Source organism: Pipistrellus kuhlii, unplaced genomic scaffold (genome assembly GCF_014108245.1).
Source record: "Pipistrellus kuhlii isolate mPipKuh1 unplaced genomic scaffold, mPipKuh1.p scaffold_m20_p_5, whole genome shotgun sequence".
NCBI classification, from domain to species: Eukaryota; Metazoa; Chordata; class Mammalia; order Chiroptera; family Vespertilionidae; genus Pipistrellus; species Pipistrellus kuhlii.
Window position 1 is genome coordinate 44030002 of NW_023425551.1, and position 21349 is coordinate 44051350.

A 21349-nucleotide genomic window follows, 5' to 3' on the forward strand; every position below is an offset into this window, starting at 1 on the left:
TGATAGGCTTGAGGAGGTGGGATGGAGAGAATAGAAGTTACATAATTAGGTTAGTAGGACATCTTGGGCACAAACAAGCCCAGCACTGTGTCTAAGGCACATAGCCCATCAGTGGCAGAACCAGCATTAATGACAGAAACCACACCCACTCATGATTATTTTGTTCTGCAAAGACCTAGGCTTTCTATGTGTGTGTACACTGTTTTAACAGATGTAGCCAGCATGGAGCAGCAACAGTCTGCAAAAGATTCCAGCAAGGAGCAGGAGGAGGAAGAAAGAGAGGACATCTTCATGGACGTGGAGGAGCAGGAGGAGCTCAGAGCAGTCGACGCGGAGCAGCTGAAGCCAGAGGAGGTCAAGTCGGGGACCACAGCAGGCTCCGGTGAGTCTTACAGAAAACAGACCCCTCCTAAGCTCTCTTACTTAGAGAAGTTGCTTCTCTTGCACTGTATTTTACTTCCACATCCTAAACCCCGGCTTAGACATTTGTTGGTCTATAATGTCACTGTATCGTGTTTCATAGTGGAAGAGTGGTGGTGTAAAACACTCTTTCAAGGAGACCACTGAAACTTGCCTTTCAGACAAAATCCCATCCACCTTTTTAAAACATGCAGAACAGAATAGAGCACTTATCCAATTGTGGCAAGAAGGTATATTCTTGACTATTAGAGAAATGTTCTCTATTACATGAAAATATACATTAAAAATGTTATAAATATAGAATGGGGACAATACATGTGAGAAAGTAACAAACTTCCTTACATACAGTTCAATTTCATAGTTGACCAATGGCTATTACAAGTTCTTTAAAATATATTCAACACAGTAAAAAATAACTCTCAGCCCTTGCCAGTTTGGCTCAGTGGATAAAGTGTCAGCCTGCGGATTGAAGGGTCCCAGGTTTGATTCCGGTCAAGGGCACAAGCCCACGTTGCAGGCTTGATCATCCCCAATGTGGGGTGTGCAGGAGGCAGCCTATCAGTAATTCCCATCATTGATGTTTCTATTTCTCTCTCCCCTCCTCTCTGAAATAAAAAATACATTAAAAATACCAAGCCCTAGCTGAAACCGGTTTGGCTCAGTGGTAGAGCGTCGGTCTGCGGACTGAAAGGTCCCAGGTTCGATTCAAGGGCGTGTACATTGGTTACGGGCACATCCCCGGTAAGGGGGTGTGCAAGAGGCAGCTGGTCGATGTTTCTCTCTCATCAACGTTTCTAGCTCTCTATCTCTCACCCTTCCTCCTCTCTGTAAAATATCAATAAAATACATTAAAAAAAAAAAACAACCAAGTCCTAGCTGCTTGGCTCAGTGGATAGAGTGCTGGCCTGCAGACTGAAGGGTCCCAGGTTTGATTCTGATCAAAGACACATAACAGGCTGTGGGCTTGATGGGGGGGGGGGGGGGGGGGGGGAGGGGCGTTCAGAAGGCAGCCAATCAGTGATTCTCTATCATCATTAATGTTTTTATCTCTCCCTTTCTCTCTGAAATCAATAAAAATATATATTTTTTAAATGCCAAGAAATGTAATACGCCGAGACCGGTTTGGCTCAATGGATAGAGCGTCGGCTTGGGGACTGAAGGGTCCCAGGTTCGATTCCGGTCAAGGGCATGTACGGTGGTTGCGGGCATATCCCCAGTAGGGGGTGTGCAAGAGGCAGCTGATCGATGATTCTCTCTCATCGATGTTTCTAACTATCTCTCTCCCTTCCTCTCTGTACAAAATAAATAAAAAATATATTTAAAAAAAGAAAAAAAAGAAATGTAATACTATAAGCAGTGTAAAAATTAACTGTCAGTAATGGAACAAAGGCAAATTCAAAAGAGCTTGCCAAATTAGAAAACTTTTTCTTCCTCCTTCCCGTCCTCTCAGGGGTGTTGCTGCCATGGATTGACTGGCCATTATCTGACGGTGGGAAGGCACAGCTCTGTGATTGACTCGCAGATTCAAATCTAGACTTTGCCTCTTACTTCACAGTTAAGGCAAATTATTAGCCTCAGTTTCTTCATCTATAAAATGGAACAATGAATTATTTTAGTTTTTATTTTTATCAAAGCTCTACATGCACAGTTTAAAGAATCACAATTTTTCAGGGCTTGTCAATGTGAACTATCATCTCCCCTATTTCCACCTTCCCAGAACAGCTGCCTTCAATATCAAGGTGGGGAGAAGGAGAAGTTAGGGGAATAAGAATTGGTAATGACCATTACAGAGTGGAAGAACATGTGGAACCATTAAGTGGAGACATGCTGGGGAGTGAATGAGTGAAGTCTGAGTAATTGTTAGGATTGAAAGACAACCATGAAAGCTGCCTTTATGTTAATATGGTAAGTAACTCTGTCTTTTTATGAAAATAGGCGTTGATGAGATGGAGACCAAAACTTTTAAAACAGAGGAAGACCAAGACCCCAGGACAGACAGATCCCCCAAGGAGGCAGAGAATGAGAAACCTGAGAGAAGCCGAGATTCAACCATTCATACAGCCCATCAGTTCCTCGTGGACACGATTTTCCAGGTACTAAAACTTGCACAAGTAGGGGTAGGGTGATTAGGGTGGGGGTAAATAATCTTTCAGAAGTCACTACTTCACTAAGTTGACAAATGTAATTATAAATTCCTTTCAATCATTGTCTTTAGAACTTTATGGAATACCTGTTTGTTTTGGGGTATCATATCCTTAACAGATTTCTTAGGATCACTGTTGGTATGACAGGCGTTCTCTAAGCAGATAAAACACTGTTCTAATGGTTAATCCCAGGGTCACGGCAGGTGATTTGTGCCCTGACCTGGGGTGACGGTGGATCTGGTCCTTGGGCCTCCAGCTGTCACATCTTTTCTCATGTCCATCCTGTGTAAGGAGCTGGCAGGAGGGTTAACAGTTTGTGTTGGTTAAGTAACAGGATCTTTGATTTAATGCCTGCATTTAGGAAGAACAGAATAACCAAGTTGTTTCCCTAATTATTTGACTTAATGGCAGTCTTAATTAATCAAATAATTATTTCATTATTGATATCTTCTTGGGCATTTGGTTTTGTTTTGCTGGATTCAGTTGATAAAAGTTAACATTTCCTTTATCCATCTTGTCTCAACAAATGGGAAGCAGAAGGATTGTTGTCTGGTATCTCCTTACTGTGCCATTAAATTTGCTTGTGTGTTGCCCTGGCTGGCTTGGCTTAGTGGATACAGCATCATCCTGTGGACTGAAGGGTCCTGGGTTCGTTTGCAGTCAAGGGCACATGCCCAGGTTGCAGGCTCGATCCCCATTGGGGGGGGGGGGGGCAGCCGATCAATGATTCTCTCTCATCATTGATGTTTCTTCTCTCTCTCCCCCTTCCTCTCTGAAATCAATAAAAAGATATTAAAAATTTGCTTGTGTATTATGTCTCAGAGGTTTGCACTTGGATTCATACTGCAGAGAAGAAGGCAGCCTGACTGAGTTTGTGATTCCAACATGGGCTGCCTCTCATTTGTGGTTTTTCTTCTTAGTCCTTTTTAAAAGATGTTGATGAGCTAAGACAGGAGCTGGAGAGACAGCTGGAAAGGTGGCAGCCACATGAACCTGGAAACCCAGAAGAAGTAAGTCACTGGCCTTTTCATACAATATCTTGACTTTTAAGATACAGAAACTTAATAGATCCTTAGCTCCAGAATCCTTATAAAAGGGACTGAGTACATGGAGTATAATTATAATCCTAAAGCTCTCAAGTTTGTCCCTTGCCTGCTTTGCCACTAGACCTTTAATTTAAAACAGAAATGATGTGATTAATTTTTTTAACTTCTGTTGTTTACTCTGTAATGGTTGTTTCAATGGTTGAAAACGGGGCAAAGGGATACTATATCATTCTCAGGCCACCTGGAGCATTAGCAGGTGGTGTATTACGGAAGTGTAGATCAATCAGAAGTTTCACTTTTAATTTTTTTGCATTCTGAATTTACTGTATATATACATATTTTATTTGATTTTATGTCTCATCATCATCCCCACCACATGTTGGCAAAACATAAAACATGGAGCTTTGTTTCCAGGAAATAAGCACACTGTTTAATGTGTCACTTTTGCTTTTAAAACATGACCCTGAGAGCCCACAATTAAGGGGCTGGATCTGTTGAGACCAAAATTACCCATTCACAGCTCCCTCTCCACATGAAGGATACAGGTTATACTCTGCAGGTGATGTGAGGAAGGCATTGATTTGGTCATGTATTTCAGTATTTTACAGTTTGAACTGTGAATTGTGGTTTTTGTGGGAAGGGAGACATTTTTAATCAAGTAAATTAGATAGCAGCTAAGAAAAACTTTGAAGTGTTTCTTAGTGTCAAAGCTTCACCTGGTTGTAATGACTGGTCAGCTCTGACATTGTGAAGGTAATGTACATGTTCTTCTGTTGTCACAGGAAAAGGCTGCAGCTGAAATGTGGCACAGCTACCTGATCTTAACGGCACCTCTTTCACAGCAGCTGTGTGAACAGCTTCGTCTCATACTAGAGCCCACCCAGGCAGCCAAGCTGAAGTAAGTCGTCTCCCTCGGGTACACTTGAACAGCCCTGAAATAGTGCCACATGGCAGTATCGCCTTTTCCATTGAGCGCAGCACTTAACCACTTACGGCTTCGGATTGCCATTTCTGGTGCACAGGCTCCAGCTTAGTGTTCCCTAGTCTGTTGTCTACCACAGGATTCAGTGAAGTTTGGCACGAACCCAGTTCCTTTGATTCATGAGTAACTGATGGGAAATTGCTGAGCCTTTGTGTGTGCTGCTTATATTGCTGCTGTATGTCGGGTTATTCGCTTGTTGCATGTTACTCACCTAGATCTTTTCAAAGATGGGTCCAAGATTATAGCTGTAGAACAGAAAAGAGAATGCAAACTTTTTTAATTTAAAAAAAGTCTTAATGTTTTTGGATCTAATTTTTATTGTCACATACATAGCCAGTTTTTCTGGTTGCTGATCAGGAGATCCTGGCCCTTAAACCTCAATTGCAGTAACACTTCACTGTGCCAGGTCACTGGTTATTTTTTGTATAACTGGGGATAATGTATTTTTAAAGTTTTCAAAGGATGAGCAATTTTTAATCTTTGTCCCATTTGGGTAAATTTAATAGAGGAGACTATCGAACTGGGAAGCGATTGAACATGCGGAAGGTCATCCCATACATTGCTAGCCAATTCCGAAAAGACAAGATTTGGCTCCGAAGGACCAAGCCCAGTAAACGCCAGTATCAAATTTGTTTGGCTATCGATGACTCCTCTAGCATGGTAGACAACCATACCAAACAGGTAAGAAAGAGAAGTTAACTAAATCAAACCCTGTGCCCTGGGACATCAAATGCTTTAGATATGACCTAGAGGAAACACCAGGTTTGTCTTTCTTTCCTGAGAATGCAAATACCATGTTTAAGAAGACCTAAAATTTAAAGAGTTCAAAAGGACAATTTCAAGATATCTCAAATATTTTGGCTCCTTACTGTTATATGTTTTTAAAATTGTTTTATAGCCATGCTATGCTATTGTCTAACTGCAGAATAAGTAAATCTGACAATGTGTATTTTCCACAAAATGTTGTGTACTGCCATTCTTTAAACCATGCACAACATATCTTTTTTTAAAAATGTATTCATCACACCTTTCTATTAAGTTTGAAATTATCTATGGTTAGAGTTCTATCAGTACCAACAAGGCTTAGGAGCCTGAATAGAATTACTTAATTATATAGAAAGTAATATGCACACTGAAGAGTGTTGTTTTTTGCTGTTATACAACACAAGCCAACGAGCAACCTAAAATGTACATGTAGGCTCTGCTGGAAAAGTTTAGCCTCTGAACCTGGGTTCAGCTCCCCACTACCACGTGACTCTACTACTGTGTGACTTTGGGCAGTTCATCAGAGTTAGAGTTGTTAGGAAAACTAAATTGAATGGATGTACAATACTTGGTTTAATGTGTAGCACTTGATAGGTATTTAGATGTTAGTTGCCATATGTATCATCGTAATCAACATCTTTATATATGAATTTAAATTTAAAACTAATGCAGTCATATATACATAATTAAAATTGTGGGGTTTTTTTATTTTATTATTATTACTTTCTATGTCACCATAAAAGTAAGTTTTTAAAATTTATGGAACAAATATCTCAAGATCACTTTTGTGGAATGATGTCTAGAGCAAACCTTTTCTACCAGTGTAATGGGTTTCAGCATATGTGGTATTAGCCAGGGTCCAAGGACACCAAGCTTCTGGGTTGGTTGTAAATAGCCGTATTAATGGGCTATACAAAAAAAGAGAAAAAAAGTCTTTTGTTAAGAATCTTGGTATAAAAAAAGATTGATATTCTGATTCCTTCAAACCCTTAACTATTTCACAGCTTGCGTTTGAGTCTTTGGCTGTGATTGGAAATGCTCTAACCCTTCTGGAAGTGGGTCAGATTGCAGTGTGCAGGTAAGAATGCCTTTTAATCACATTGGGAAAACTAGTCTTCTATGGTTATTTTGTGCACGTGGCAAAAAATAATCTTCATTATATTTGGCTTTTCCCCCAAGTTTTGGAGAGTCCGTAAAGCTATTACACCCATTCCACGAACAGTTCAGTGATCACTCGGGGTCCCAGATTCTACGGCTCTGCAAATTCCAACAAAAAAAAACCAAGATTGCTCAGGTATGCTTATGACATCAAATGTCTCTGCACAGATATTCTCGTTTAGTGGAGGCATGATTTTTAGAACTCCTTCCTCCCAGTGTGGAATAAGGACAGGCAAAATTTACAATACAGAACAGTCGTAAACCCCAGCCTGTGTCCTGCTGGGATAGAAACTTCCTGGCACTCATTAACGGTGTATCCTCTTTTTCCTCAGTTTCTCAAACGTCATTTTTGACTTTGTATCTTTGATTTTTCTGGCTCCTTATTTCCTCATTTTTTTTTGAGAGGTTTGGAATATTAGGCCTAGTAATAATTAATGTCGTTTTCTAATACTTTTTTAAATCGAATTTATTTAAACAATACAACAAAATTTAATCAACAATATAGTTGCCGTTGTTTTCTACTACTTGTGCCCAATGCTCAGGCAGCATTTTAATCCCTCTGTTGTAAAATTCTTGTGATTTTGATGCAAAAAATTCGGTCAATGCATTTTTGAGGCATTCTTCATTATTAAATTTTTTTCCAAGAAGAAAGTTTTGCAAAGAACGAAACAAATGGTAATCGGAAGGGGCAATATCAGGAGAATATGCAGGTTGAGGGAGAACTTCCCATTCCAACTGGCGCAGTTTTTCAGCAGTGATTCTTGCAGTATGCGGTCGTGCGTTATCGTGGTGAAGAATTACGCCCTTCCGATTAATCAGCGCGGGTTCTTTTTCTCTTAAAGCTTGGGCTAACCTTTCCAATTGGGCACTATACACTGCACTTGTAATGGTTTGGTTAGATGGTAAAAGTTCATAATGAAGAATTCCTTTAAAATTCCACCAAACACACAACATCACTTTTTTCGCATGCAAGTCAGGTTTTGGCGTGGGCTGCGGAGCCTCATTTTTGTCCAACCATTGAGGCCGCCTTTTCAAATTAACATACAGCACCCATTTTTCAATTTGCTCTAAAAACGGCAAACGGTTTTGACGAGAGAGGAGCGAACTGCAAATTGTGACTCTTTGATTACGGTTGTTGTCGGTCAACTCATGAGGAACCCATTTCCAACTTTTGGACTTTGCCAAGTGCACGCAATTGACTGGAAATTGTTTTTGCTGGGTAATTTGAGGATTTTGCACCAAAAGAGCTTGAAGAGCTTCTTGATCAAAATTGGACACACGGCCTCGACCACTCTTGTCATCTAACGAAAAATTTCTCAAACCAACGCTGGCATTTTCTGGCGCTAACTGCATCTTGACCAAGAGCACTACAGATGTTTTTTGCAGCCTCACTTGCTTTTCTTCCTAATTGGAACTCGTAAAGCATGCAGTGCCTAATATGCTCTTCATCCGCCATCTTCCTAGCCCTAGTTTTGCAACAAAAACCAAACCAAACACAAACTTTTTCAAGCAAAACTTGTTAATTGCACTTCACACGTTCTGTAGATACCACGTGTTTAAAGGTTATGTCAATACAAGTCAACGCCAAGCAAGATTTTAAACGAATGTTAAAAACGACATTAATTATTACTAGACCCGATATTTTTGAAAAATAAACCATTTCCCTTTTCAGGGTCAGGGCCAATCTCTCTCCCCGGTTAACTTAGAAAAGAAATGATGTAAAATAAAGCCACATGACTTGCTCATGATGACAGGTTCTCAAAACAGCACGAGACAGTAATTCTGATGTGGACATTTTGTGTTTAAAGACAGCTGTTTTGTTCGTTTGGAAAGTTAATTCACTTCTTATCCTCTAGTAAAAGTATTTCTTTTCCTTTGAGGTGTCATGTAGAACACTAGTGGGGTGTATGCCATATTTCAACGGTGAATACCAAGCAGTGGTCTGGACTGCAGGTGACTGAAGGGATAATTAGGTTGCCTGTAGAATGGGAAGAGAGTTTAATTGTCTGTTTCAGTTTCTAGAGTCGGTAGCCAACATGTTTGCAGCCGCTCGGCAGCTCTCACAGAATATCAGTCCAGGTGAGCTGCATTCCCTTACCTTTGTTGACAAAATGGTTTTCTGTTATCTATATTTGCAAGTTGCCTGCTCCATCTCGCTGCACCCATCACCATCTTTTAATGTGGATGCTCTACAGGGAAACCAAGAAACAGGAGAGGTATTAGCCATTCTGGAATTTTTTTACTCCTTTATTTAGAAATTTTTATTAAACCCATACCCAGGAGGCTTATAATAAATGAAGGAATTAGATACTACTGAACTAGTATACACTTACTTGATAGATTGGATTGAGAGTTATGAAAGAGCAAGTTATAAAATATTATAGAATATTCATACAGAGGAGGACATAATTCAGAAACCAGCTAACCCAGCCATGATTGATTTGGGCCTTGAAACACACCAGTTCTTTATCTAGTTCTTCACAGAAATCTCTGTTATGATAGTATCATGAAGAACTGTTGGAAGCAAGTCTTTTTCATACATCTCAAGACTTGGTAAAGGTCTTTGACAGAGAAAGACAGCCCACCCTCAGACACTATAATCTTTAGCTGATAACATTATACACTGAATATTTTTAAACATTTTAATTCACCATTTATTTTTTAATGCCCCCCCCCCCCCCCCCGAGTTTTTAAAGGGAAAAAAATAAGAGAAATCAGCAAAAATTTTAGAGACAGCCGAAACCGGTTTGGCTCAGTGGTAGAGCGTCAGTCTGCAGACTGAAAGGTCCCAGATTCGATTCCGGTCAAGAGCATGTACATTGGTTGTGGGCACATCCCCAGTAAGGGGTGTGCAGGAGGCAGCTGGTCGATGTTTCTCTCTCATTGACATTTCTAGCTCTCTATCTCTCTCCCTTCCTCTCTGTAAAAAATCAATAAAATATATTTTTTTAAAAAATGTTTTTGAGAGACAGGTCCAGGTTTTTGACAGACACTTTCTTCTAATATCCTCCTCAGTACTGCATTTTTATATTTTAATTAGAGGCCCGGTGCATGAAATTTATGCACGGGAGGGGTGTGTCCCTCAGCCCAGCCTGCAACGTCTCCAATCTGGGACCCCTCAAGGGATGCCTGACTTTCCTCCCACAATCCAGGACTGCTGGCTCCTAACCGCTCACCTGCTTGCCCCTAACTGCTTCTGCCAGCCTGATCACACCCTAATCACTCCCCTGCTGGCCTGATCACCCCTAACTTCCTGCCCCCAACATCCTCCCTTGCAGGCCTGGTCCTTTCCCCAACTGCCCTCCTCTGCTGGTCATCTTGTGTGTTGGGGTGATGGTCAATTTGCATATTACCCTTTTATTAGGATTCTCCAGAGAAGTTGATCTAAATGTGACATCCCCTGAAACACTACTGGGAAACTGTTTTATTCCCAGAAGCTTTGTACGTATGCCGTCCCTGACGCAGGCATCTGAAGTAACATCTAAATAGAGGTCCCTTTTACTTATGCCCAGAATGTATCGGATCCAGAGCTATTTGATGTCAATAATACAGAGAAAGCCTATACTGATTTGTCTTACTTTAGGTAGTTTTGAATTATTGTTAAAGATGGATTTCGTTGTGTTCTACTACAGACACTGCACAGCTCCTCCTGGTGGTCTCTGATGGGCGCGGCCTCTTCCTCGAGGGCAAAGACAGAGTGCTGGCGGCAGTCCAGGCTGCCCGGAATGCGAACATCTTCGTCATTTTTGTGGTGTTGGATAATCCCAGTTCCCGGGTGAGTGGCTACGAAAAGCCACTTTTCTGGGGATAACGTTGAGGTGGTGGTCTTCAGCCTGTTCTATCTGAAATATGGCCTGGGTTGCACCATCACACTCAGAATTCCTAACACAGTGTTCTGTCAGGCCCTGCTCTAGGAGTTTATAATTTTCTCATTTAACTTTGCAATAACCCAGTGAGATGGGGATTATTCCCACTTTAGTGAAGGACAGAATTACTGATTAGGAAAGGTGATGAGTAGGAAAGGCAGCATTCTGGCTGACTCCAGAGAGCACCCCTTAATTACCCATACCAGCTTTTGATAGTTACTCATACCTCTGCAGTGCCCTCCTCCCAACAGGAAGATCAGTTGCCAAGTGAAAGATGTTAGTCCACAGCCAGTTCTGTTTCAGGGAAGCATGGTCTCTGCAGGCCAGGTTAAAGCCTAGACAGCAAGTTGAAGATCTAATGTGAATAACCCAAGTTGAGAATGGAACACACTCGTCACAGGGAAATTGGGTTTTTTTATCCCCCTTTCAGTGCCTATTCTAGAAGGGGTGCTCAGAAAGACTTTCCTCCTTAAGGAGTCCTGAAAGTTTGTTTTACTTAGTAATGAAAGCTGCTCTCACAGGCAGGAATTACATGCGGGAGGCCTAAAAAATGGTGAGAGAGAGCCTGGAAGAGCTAGCCAAGGACACTGATTTATTTCAAAATGTCTTCTGTTGGCAGGATTCTATCTTGGACATTAAAGTGCCAATATTTAAAGGACCCGGAGAGCTGCCTGAAATCCGATCCTACATGGAGGAGTTCCCATTCCCCTTCTACATAATTCTTCGCGACGTGAACGCACTCCCCGAGACGCTCAGCGACGCTCTCAGGCAGTGGTTTGAGTTAGTGACAGCCTCTGACCACCTGTAGACCAAAGCTGAGGCTTTAAACCACGGTCAAGAGCTACTTCTTGCCCAGGTGCTCCTTTCTGGACACAGTTTCTGAATTGGCAGCTCTAAGTTTTATCTTAGGTCTGATTTATAAAAATGTATTGCAATGTACATTTTGACATGATTTCAGAGAAAACTTGGGTTCCTTGCTTGGCCTAGGCTACTGTTCTTATAACAGGTGGGGCAGCGAAGGAGCAGCAGGCATCTGGTCTCGTACCTGAGAGACTGCCCTGCCAGCCCATCTTGGAAGCTGTGGCCTGAGAGGAGGCCAGCCCGTCCACACCGTGGGCCCAGCTGTCTGCTTTCCCTCGAAGGGACCCTGGACACCTGCCTTGAGGACTTGCTGCCAGGAGCCCGGAGCTGTGCCAGTCCTTTGGCTAAAGGCCTGACGGGAGCTGTGCTTTTGACCCCACTCTAAGGTTTGGCTTTGCCAACCCATAAGTGTAGACCCAAAAGCTGTCAAGTGGCTGAGACAGCTGCAGTCCTCAGAGGCCGAGTGTGCTTCCTTCCTGTGCTTCCCGTGAAAAGAACCGCCTCCTCTTCGGAAGGTGTGTGTGTGCTCATGAAGCCACCTGGGCTCCAGGGGAGCTGATCCGGGGGCTGCGTAAAAATGAAGTGGCTTTTCAGTGTCCTTCACATTTGCTGCTTCGGGAGACTATGCAATGATGGGAAGATGATTATCCCCTTGTGTATTCCATTCTCTCAGTGCCATAGTCCCTGCTGTTGTAGTAATTTATTTAGTTAGTTCCTTTTCTTATCAGTTAAGGGGAAGAATCATTCCTTACACTGCTTTTAAGCTGGACTGAGCCAGTTTTATTCTGGAAAATATATGCTGTATCCAGAAGAACTAAGCAGCTACATCTATTTTTTTCCCCAGTCAAAATACATCAACGGTTTTTACTTGGCCAGAAAGCAGTGCTTGAATACTTGAAACTGTTCTACTTAAGTTCTGACCGTCAGAATGTTGTTTTGTAGACAACATGCCATGATGTAATTGTCTATCTCCATGTCTGTTATCAAGTTACACTGTGAAGTTTGCCACTCTTTTTGAGGTGGTCAACAAAGACACAGATTGCTTGTTGTTTGTTTAACCAAGAGTCCCAAAGCATGTACCTGATGTTATATCATTTATTTTTTATTCTAAAAAGCTATGCAGCTTATATTCTGAAAACTATTAAAAAATATATCAGTGGTGATATAATTTGTGACCATTCTTAATGGAACACAACAGAGAAGTGCAAAGGGAATGGTCTTATCTGCTGGACCAGTCAGCTGTCACTGCCTTAGACTGGCATGACCCCACAACATCAGTGGCTTTTCCTACAGTCGCGTTTATTTCTTACTTGTTTCCATGTCCACAGAGGGTGAGTTGCGGGCCTCGTGGCGATGGAGAAATGGCGAGTTGGTGGAAACAATGGCTCGTAAAGATTCTGTTCCAAAATGACACATCTCTTCCATTCAGATTTCATGTCAAAGCCGTTTATGGGGTAGGATTGGATCTGGTAGGGGAGAAAACGACATGACAGTGATGCAATAGTCTCCCTCTACCTTTAATTGATAGGACCATCTAAACCAGAGTGCTGCACCTGGTTTGCTAGGATAGTGACTCCCTCAGCCCTGGAGCAGCTGGTTGGGTCTGGGACAGTAGGCATTCCAGTAAGCAGCTACCCAAGAGTGCCCTTTTCAGCTTGTGCTGTGATGGGGAAAGGGTTAGGAAGCATGGGAGCAGTCACAGGAGACCTATCAGGGATTGGGGGAGGGGGACAGGCAGACCCTGGCCCAGAGTACAAAGCACACATCACTTAGAAGGTTCCGAGGACACACTAGTGCTACTCAGTCTTTACATCTGCCTTTTCTTTCTTCATCCAAACCCTAGTCTTGTCTGCTCTAACTTCTAGGTGTTTATCTTATCTGACTCCTCTGATGGCATTGTAGCGGGAATTCTTTTACTGTAGCCAGGAGTATTAAATAGTATCCTGTAGTAATCACTTCACTTCATCCTACTCACAATATCCAAGGAGATCTTTCAAAAGTTCCTCCAGAAGTCTCCGCTGTGAAGAGGGCATTATTAGGGTGCCCTGACTCTGCTGCCTTGCTCTCTCTGAATCCCTACCACACTATTCCATCTATCACAGCAAACAACAAGGATTCTAGAATCTGCCCTGTTCCACACATTCTTTTCTGGAATTCTCTTACCTACTTTCCTTTCTGACAAACACATGGCTCTGATAAACCCTCCAGGAAGAATGAGCCCCCATATTATGAACCTTGACATCTGTATTAGACTTACATGTCTTCCCAAAGTGTGGGGCTGCGGACAGGGAGCAAACATAGCTCATGTCAGCATTACCAGTGCCTAACAAGCAAATGTCTGGATGGGAAGAAAAAATGGGGTAAAAATGTCTGTTCTCACACATTTTTTAATTTACTAGAAGCCCAGTGCATGAATTCATGCATGGGTGGGGGTCTAGAAATACAAAATATTTCTAAAGGTTTTCTACAGAAGATTAAGATTTGGGCAAGAAACTATAAGGGAGTCTTCTTGCCAGATAATAGATAACACAAAAAAATTAAAAACTAGTCACAGGTGAAATAATCCTGGATTATTCAAATCCTAAGAGAATTTACCATATAGGCCTCATAAAGTCCAGGAAGAGGAATAAACTATTAAATGGTATCAAAAGTATAGCTGAGCAGCTGAAAAAGAACTTAACATCCACATCATGCCATGAATCAAAATAAATTCTAGTTGGAGTAAATATTTTAAACATTAACAATGAAAAAATTAAAAATTGAAAAGCCTCAAAAAATACACATTATTGTATAGTATAAAGAGTTAAAGCTACATAAACAACCAAAATTAAAAAAAAAAAGTCAGCCCACATAAAATTAAAATAAAAGTCCTTTAAACAATAATTTAAGTTAAACGAATTAATTATATATAAAAAAAAGTTTTAATCAGCATTAATGGACCAAAGTCATACAATTCAAAATAGAAATGTAACTAAAAGTAGTCAGGGAGCCGAGACCGGTTTGGCTCAATGGTAGAGCGTCGGTCTGCAGACTGAAAGGTCCCAGGTTCGATTCCGGTCAGGGGCATGTATGTTGGTTGCGGGCACATCCCCGGTAGGGGGTGTGCAAGAGGCAGCTGGTCGGTGTTTCTCTCTCATGGACATTTCTGGCTCGCTCTCTCCCTCTCTGTAAAATCAATAAAATATATATTTAAAAAAATAAAAGTGGTCAGGGATATTTAACTTCATTAACATTTAAGTGTATTTTTATTGATTTCAGAGAGGAAGGGAGAGGAAAGAAAGAAACATCAATGATGAGAGAATCATTTATCAGCTCCTGCACTGGGGATGGAGCCCACAATCCAGGCATGTGCCCTGACCAGGAATCAAACCATGACCTCCTGCCAGCTGGACAAACTTCACTAATTAAAGGGGGGGGGGGGGGAAATCAATGAATTGCTATTGCTAATTAGTACACAAATTTTGAAAAAGTGGTCATGGGGTAAGCCTGGTAATGTTAAAAAAAAAAAAAAACCTCACCATTAGCGTGCCTATATGTGCCACACCCTGTTCTCAGTGCATTACACACACAAGGGCTCTGAGGGAGATGCTAATCATCTCACTTCAATGGGAGGTTTAGCAGCCAGAGCACAATTTGGAAAAGGAAGCACCAAAAACGCGAGGCAACAGGTACTTGAACATATTTGTAAAGGTTCATCAAGTAAACAGATCACTGAAAGATCCTGTTTGGTTGTATTTTAATTTGGAACACCATATTTAGAAAATAAATACAGCAAAGATTCACTAACCCCCTTATAGTATTATAATCTAAACACGTGTGTGTTGGAAGGACAAGATAATTATGAGGGGATGAAAACAGGATGTGCATTTCCTTGTTATTAGGGATACAGCGTTCTTAAAGCTGCAATGGGGCAGCCATTGAAAGCCTGGTAATTAAGGATCGTGAAGACTGCCACCTGGCAGGAAAATGATTGCAATGAAAAAGGGCAGGATGAGAAAAAGACGAAGAGGGCACAAATTTTAAAGTAAATTAACATGTAAGCTTCTAGTATTCCCAATTGTACACATTCAAAAAGTTCAAAAGGAGTACACCAGAATAATTTCCCCCCTCACCTCTAAAAAACTGAACTTCCATTTAATGAAACTCAAAACCATGTGTCAGGAACTGAGCTAAATGCCTTCCCACTCACTCCATTCTCAGCCGTCCATGTCAGAAACTGCCATCCCATTGAACCCATGAGACTCAGGCTAAGACCCTAGTGGACAAACTGGCTCGCAAGTCACATGCGGCTCTTTGGCCCCTGGAGTGTGGCTCTTCCACAAAATACCACAGCCTGGGCGAGTCTATTTTGAAGAAGTGGCGTTAGAAGAAGTTTAAAAAAAAAAATTGGCTCTCAAAAGAAATTTCCGTCGTTATACTGTTGATATTCGGCTCTGTTGATAAGGAGTTTGCCAACCACTGGGCTAAGACAACAAACTGATTCCCCGGGCTGCAAGCTGATGGCCCAGCTACAGGCGTCTCCCAGGAAACCGAACTCGCCCCGCCCCCTCGTCCCTCCCTCCACTTCCGCTCCTGCGCACTGTGACTCTAACAAACGCGCAGTGTGGAGGACATGGCTACTTCCCGCTTACCTCCAGCGACACTAACGCTGAAACAGGTACCGGCTATTCTCACGGGCCTTCTAGGACAGCGTCCCCAGGTCTAAGCCCAGTCCTCCGTCTCTCCCTGCATCCAACCTACGGGGCGCGTCTGGGGAGCAACTGGGCCCGGTGACCCCCGCAGGCAGGCTGGGAGGGGGCGGGGCCTGGGGAGGGCTGGAGGGGCGGGGCCTGGGGAGGGCTGGAGGGGCGGGGCCTGGGGAGGGCTGGGAGGGGGCGGGGCCTGGGGAGAGCTGGGAGGGGGCGGGGCCTGGGGAGGGCTGGTGTGGGGCGTGTAGGCAGAAACCAGTCCTGTAGGACAGAGAAGACTGGGCAGGCCCTTGATCTGGAGCCCTGAGGCTCTGCCAATGATATTGATCTGCGGAAAGAGCAGATGAGGTTACAGGGGGATTTTCACAACAGCGGGCATTTAGAAAAAGTGCTTTTGTTGTGGTTGCAGTTTTTCTGCCCAATATTCAGCTCTCCATTTTAAGGGCTCTTATGGTTGACAGAGCAAACAGCCCAAATAAACTTGTTTTCTTAAGAGAAAAATAGAAGGATTTCTCTTTGTCTTTTCAAAATGAAGGGCCAAAGAGAAGTGATCTGGTTACAGTTTGTTTTGCTACAGTGGAGCCCCCTGGGCTGTACATTGCGCGGTTGTAATGGCTATTTCTCCTCCCCTGCACAGTTCTTGAGAAGGCAGCAAGTTCTCCTTCTCTACAGAAGGATTTTGCAAGCCATTCGGCAAGTTCCAAACGATTCTGATCGCAAATACCTGAAGGACTGGGCCAGGGAAGAATTCAAAAGAAACAAAAGTGCCACCGAGGAGGTAAGAACAAGATCATAGTAATGACAGTTGCCAGCCCTTTTTTGTCTTGTTTGGTGAATCTTAAAAAACGTTCGGTAGACATCTTGGAATATAAAAGTCACTGAGATGAGATAACCTTTTTTTTTTTAATATATATATATTTTATTTATTTTTTACAGAGAGGAGGAGAGAGGGATAGAGAGCTAGAAACGTCGATGAGAGAGAAACATCGACCAGCTGCCTCTTGCACACCCCCTACCGGGGATGTGCCCGCAACCAAGGTACATGCCCTTGACTGGAATCAAACCTGGGACCTTTCAGTCCGCAGACCGATGCTCTACCACTGAGCCAAACCGGTTTCGGCTGAGATGAGATATCTTGATCACTGCTCTAATGTTACTGATTTTCCACTTTCTTAACTATTTAAAATTTTACAATCTTTACTGTAAGTATCTACATTCTACACTAGCATCACCAGACTTTTCTCTTAACACTCCTTTACCCCCAACACACACAAAGGAAAATATTGTCAATATTATGGCAGGAAGGTCTGGGAAGTATGACTGACATTCACCGTGCACTCCTGACTGTTAGATTTTGGCTTCCCTAATATGCAGCAATTTGAATTCTCAGCACTGGTTCTTAACTTGAACAAACAGAATAATACAGCTGCACCTGGATTAACCGGGTAAAACAGTGACCAGATCTCACTTTCTCTTACAGGTTACAATCCGGATGATGATTACACAAGGCAATATGCAGCTCAAGGAGTTAGAAAGAACACTTGCTCTAGCAAAATCTTAACTATAGCATTATCCTGAAAGATTTTCAAAGGCTCCATGTGTTTTTTGAGCTTAGGCTCAACGACAGGCAGCCCAAAGTCAAGTCAAACTGTGTGTACAACACTCCAGCAAAATATCAGAACACGTCACAGAGGGCAAAGAAAAGCCGCATCAGAACAATTGCCTTAGCACTGAAAAACATATCCTGCATTTTGAAAATGTTTCTGGATTTGTCAGCAGATTTTATAAGAAGCAAAAACCAGTACAAGAAATGGTCAATTAGCACATAAAAAAGATACTCATCACCATTATTCATCAAGGAAATGCAAATCAAAACCATATGAGATACTACACTTCCACCACATGCACTAGAATGGCTGTAATCAAAAAGGGAAGTAACTAATGGGAGAGATGTGGAGAAATTACACCCTCATATATTGCTGGTGGGAACATAAAATAGAGCAGCTACTTTGAGAAAACAGACTGTCAGTTGTTCAAAAGGTTGAACTTGATTCAGCAGGTTTACTCCTAGGTTTACAACCAACAGAACTAAAAACACATGTCCTCAAAACATTGTACACAAATGTTCATAGCATTATTTCATAATGGCCAAAAATAATCCAAATGCCCACCAACTGATAAATGAGTAAATAAAATGTAGTTTATCTATACAATAAAACATTCAGCAATAAAAAGGAGTAAAGTACTGATACGTGCTACACACAAATGAACCTTGAAAACACTAAGTAAAAGAGGCCAATCACAAAAGATCACGTTGTAGGATTCTGTTTATAGGAAATGTGTGGGATAGGTAGATCAGTGGTTGCTAGGGCTTTAGATGTAATGGAGAGTAACTGGATATGGGGTTTCTTTTTTGGGGTGATGTAAGTATTATAAAGTTAGGTTTTAGTTGCATAACTCTGAATATACTAAAATCCATTAAAACGTATATATGTATTATATGTGAATTATACCTCAATAAAGCTGTTTTTTTAAAAATTAAAATATAACTGGCTTATAACATTGTATAAGCTGTTTTGAAAAACAGTATGATAAGTAGGATTGGGCGTATACTGACCTCAGGAGATAACCTGGAACTTTATTGAAAACCCCTCCCGTATTATCCCTCAGAGCGGTTGAGGTATATTCTTCAGATGTGTCATGATTTAATATTGAAAAAGACCACCACTGGGAATCTACTCTTTGTTGGAGAGGAGAAACACCTTGAACACCAAAAGAAGATGAAACGAATGCAATTACCTTAACATCCATGTTGAAGTAGCACAGTAAATCATTAGGGAAGATCTTCAGTGACGTAGGTTCTCCAGTGTCAGGAAAAAAACAGAGCTTAAAGAATACATCAGAGAAAGCCGTGGACTTCGGAACACTTTTGAAAGAGACCAAATGTACTATAACAGTTAATGTAGTCAAAGAGAGTCTGTGGCAAGAGGCTGGAACTGGCAGTCCCGCAGCCTGAAGTCCTCTGTTCATCTGCAGAACAGATCTAAAAAATTAATCCAAGAATCTGACCAGCACCTGAAAGATACAGAAAAGATTACACAGAATGACAAACGGTGGCCGATGGTGGCCCATGTCCATGACCACAGCCAGGGTCCACCTCCACGTCCCACAGCCTCGGCTCTTAAGACAAAATATTCCTGTATACTTTGCCACAGGGTAATCTACTCTTTCTAAATGCCGCAATGAGACAATTTTTATATTTTATAAAGATGTGCATTAGCCAACCTACTTACTGCAAAGCCATCTGATGAAAAAGCCATTTGTGAACAGTTTCTGAACAGAGAACTCGGTAAAAATGTTCTTTGAGTAGCATGACTGACATACATACTCAAGTATAGGCTGTCTCTAGAAAACCTAAAATCTCAAAGCTAAAAACCATCCTTTTAAGATGTGAGGAAGTCAGTGACTTGCTGTTCTTCCTAGCAGTGGTGTATATGGAAAATATAAGAGCATCTGTGGTTTGAATTTGTAAGATGCAAATACCAGAGACTTCACAAAAAACAAACTGTAGTTTGGTTTTTAAAATGGGTAAGACACAAAACTTAATTCTTACCTTATAGAAGCTAAAATTATAACTGACAAGCTTTTACTTCAATTATTATAACTGACAAGCTTTTACTTCAATTTATAAAGAACAGTTTAATTTTATTAGTTCACTTACATGCTTTGAATATTCCCTCTGAATAATAGGCCAAGTCTGTTGTTTAGCCTAAGACTTATTTAGCAATTTCTCCTCACATATGAAATGATGGTCATTAAGAAAGATGTTGGCCAGAACAGAACTGCTGGTGAAATACGTTTTTTTCACCATCTTAATCAGTATTCTGATAAAGACAAGTTACCTTCCTGGGTATGTTCCCTGTAAACTACACTCCTGTTTGAATGTGCAAGTCTTGTTCCTAAAGTGTAATTTTAAGAAGTTTGAATGTTCATTTTATGTATTTGAAGAATAAATCTTTAAAATTTTAATACAAAAGCTTTCTAGCATAGGAGAAGTGGCTAAGGCTATTTCTTATTTAGCATATTGACTGCCCTGATGTCACTGCCCCCTTTTAAGTGTGCCGTCAGGTTGGAAATGATAAACTCTTGGCAATGCTATTGAAGGTGCCTGCAGAGACACAGAACTTGAAAGTTTGAGGACAGTAGAATATTTCCTGGTACGTATCATGCCAAAGACAGAGAGCTGAGAGGCTGAGACCCATACTTACCTAATTCTCTTTGATGAAGGAAGGAAAATGCTTGTAAAGAAAAAAAAAAAAAATAGCAAAAGGAAGCTGCTCACATCAACTTTGAAAACAAAATTAGGGTTATGAAGAACAAGATCCAAAGAGAATAAAAAGCAAATTGTCACTCAGTGCCAAACTAGAAATTACCCTGAGCTACTTCCTTCCTTGAGTCAGGCAGCTGAGAAATTATACTAGAATTAAGTTAATTGTTTACTGAGAAGAGTGAATCTCTTTACCCATTTTGTATTAAAAAAGTGCTTTGCTGTACTGTATCTTGCTTCTGTGTAATTAATTTAAATTAATATATTCACATTTATAATAATATTTGACTTACTATGTAGAAAAAGCATATTTCCCTTTAAAGTTACAACAAAATACATTTTAATGCTTTTTCTTATTCATAAGACATATTCTAAAAAGTTCATTAGCTTTTTAAAACTGACTTGTCTTTTAAGTCTTAATTGATTGGCTTTTATATTACAAGATTAATTATATTTAGCTTTTAGGTACAATTTGTTAGTTAAAAAAAATGTTATCTTTGTCTGCATAAAATGACAAGTAATGTTATCCTTCTTTGTTCAGTATTTTCCAAAAGGTCAACAGTTTAAATAAAACATTTGTTTAAGCTTGCACTGAGAAATCTTTCCATATTACAACAGGCTTTTTAAAATTTTTTTTTTTTTCATGCAGTTCACCTGATCTCTAAAGCAAATGTATTAAACTATACTTTTATGGAAACAGGGTGAAGTGTGGTTGCGTGAAGGCACTCTTTCAGGAACCATAAAATTCGGTTAGCTACACAAATGAAAATGTAGGCTAAAATAAATATTCACCCTTTCATGTTTTAAATAAGGAATCTCGTATCCATAGTGTTGAGAACCAAGTCTAATGCCTGGAAGCAACACAAATTCAAGGTGATAAAAATGTTAACAGAAGACAACATACCTCTCAAGTATCAATGCTTGACTGAAAAAAAGAAGATATAACAGGAAAAGTTCACTTCCTTTATTTTGGGCTCCCAAAGTCAAAAGTAAGATTAGAACTGATATTCATTCTAATATTACTGTACTCAAATGCAATAACACACTAGCAACAACAAAAAACAACATTGCAATACTGTGATAACTTTGATG

General features: G+C 40.9%; 2 protein-coding genes and 1 long non-coding RNA gene across 12 annotated transcripts in view; 2 read left to right on the plus strand and 1 right to left on the minus strand.

Annotated features, from left to right (window-relative positions):
• Positions 1–12410, plus strand: part of MDN1 (midasin AAA ATPase 1) — a 143868-nt gene extending 131458 nt beyond the window's left edge. For 7 of the 9 annotated variants that reach the window (XM_036414106.2, XM_036414103.2, XM_036414105.2 and 4 more), the window contains 10 exons: positions 212–382; positions 2356–2513; positions 3485–3574; positions 4393–4508; positions 5099–5273; positions 6362–6435; positions 6537–6651; positions 8531–8594; positions 10148–10290; positions 11001–12410. In XM_036414106.2, the coding sequence (XP_036269999.1) occupies positions 212–382; positions 2356–2513; positions 3485–3574; positions 4393–4508; positions 5099–5273; positions 6362–6435; positions 6537–6651; positions 8531–8594; positions 10148–10290; positions 11001–11189 (1295 nt within the window). In that variant the 3' untranslated portion in view covers positions 11190–12410. The other 2 variants (XR_004983670.2, XM_036414107.2) reach the window with 2 other exon arrangements.
• LOC118705387 lies at positions 3448–19035 on the minus strand. 2 transcript variants are annotated; one of them, XR_006740029.1, is made up of 6 exons: positions 18730–19035; positions 12553–12708; positions 10608–10716; positions 8614–8704; positions 4804–4837; positions 3448–3557 (listed from the first exon to the last, which is right to left on the minus strand). It is a non-coding gene; the product is annotated as an uncharacterized LOC118705387 (long non-coding RNA). The 2 variants fall into 2 exon arrangements; XR_004983672.2 differs by lacking the exon at positions 18730–19035 and adding an exon at positions 15874–16013.
• On the plus strand, positions 15741–20844 carry LYRM2 (LYR motif containing 2). The gene is made up of 3 exons (XM_036414135.2): positions 15741–15899; positions 16568–16708; positions 17411–20844. The coding sequence occupies exons 1-3, from the start codon at positions 15855–15857 to the stop codon at positions 17489–17491; spliced, it is 267 nt and encodes an 88-aa protein (XP_036270028.1). The 5' UTR covers positions 15741–15854; the 3' UTR covers positions 17492–20844.
• The last annotated feature ends 505 nt before the right edge of the window (positions 20845–21349 follow it).

Coding starts and splice junctions, on each gene's coding strand:
- LYRM2 (XM_036414135.2), top strand. CDS start 15,855: ATGGCTACTTCCCGCTTACCTCCAGCGACACTAACGCTGAAACAG. Junction 15,900..16,567: donor CGACACTAACGCTGAAACAG/GTACCGGCTATT, acceptor TCCCCTGCACAG/TTCTTGAGAAGGCAGCAAGT. Junction 16,709..17,410: donor ACAAAAGTGCCACCGAGGAG/GTAAGAACAAGA, acceptor TTTCTCTTACAG/GTTACAATCCGGATGATGAT.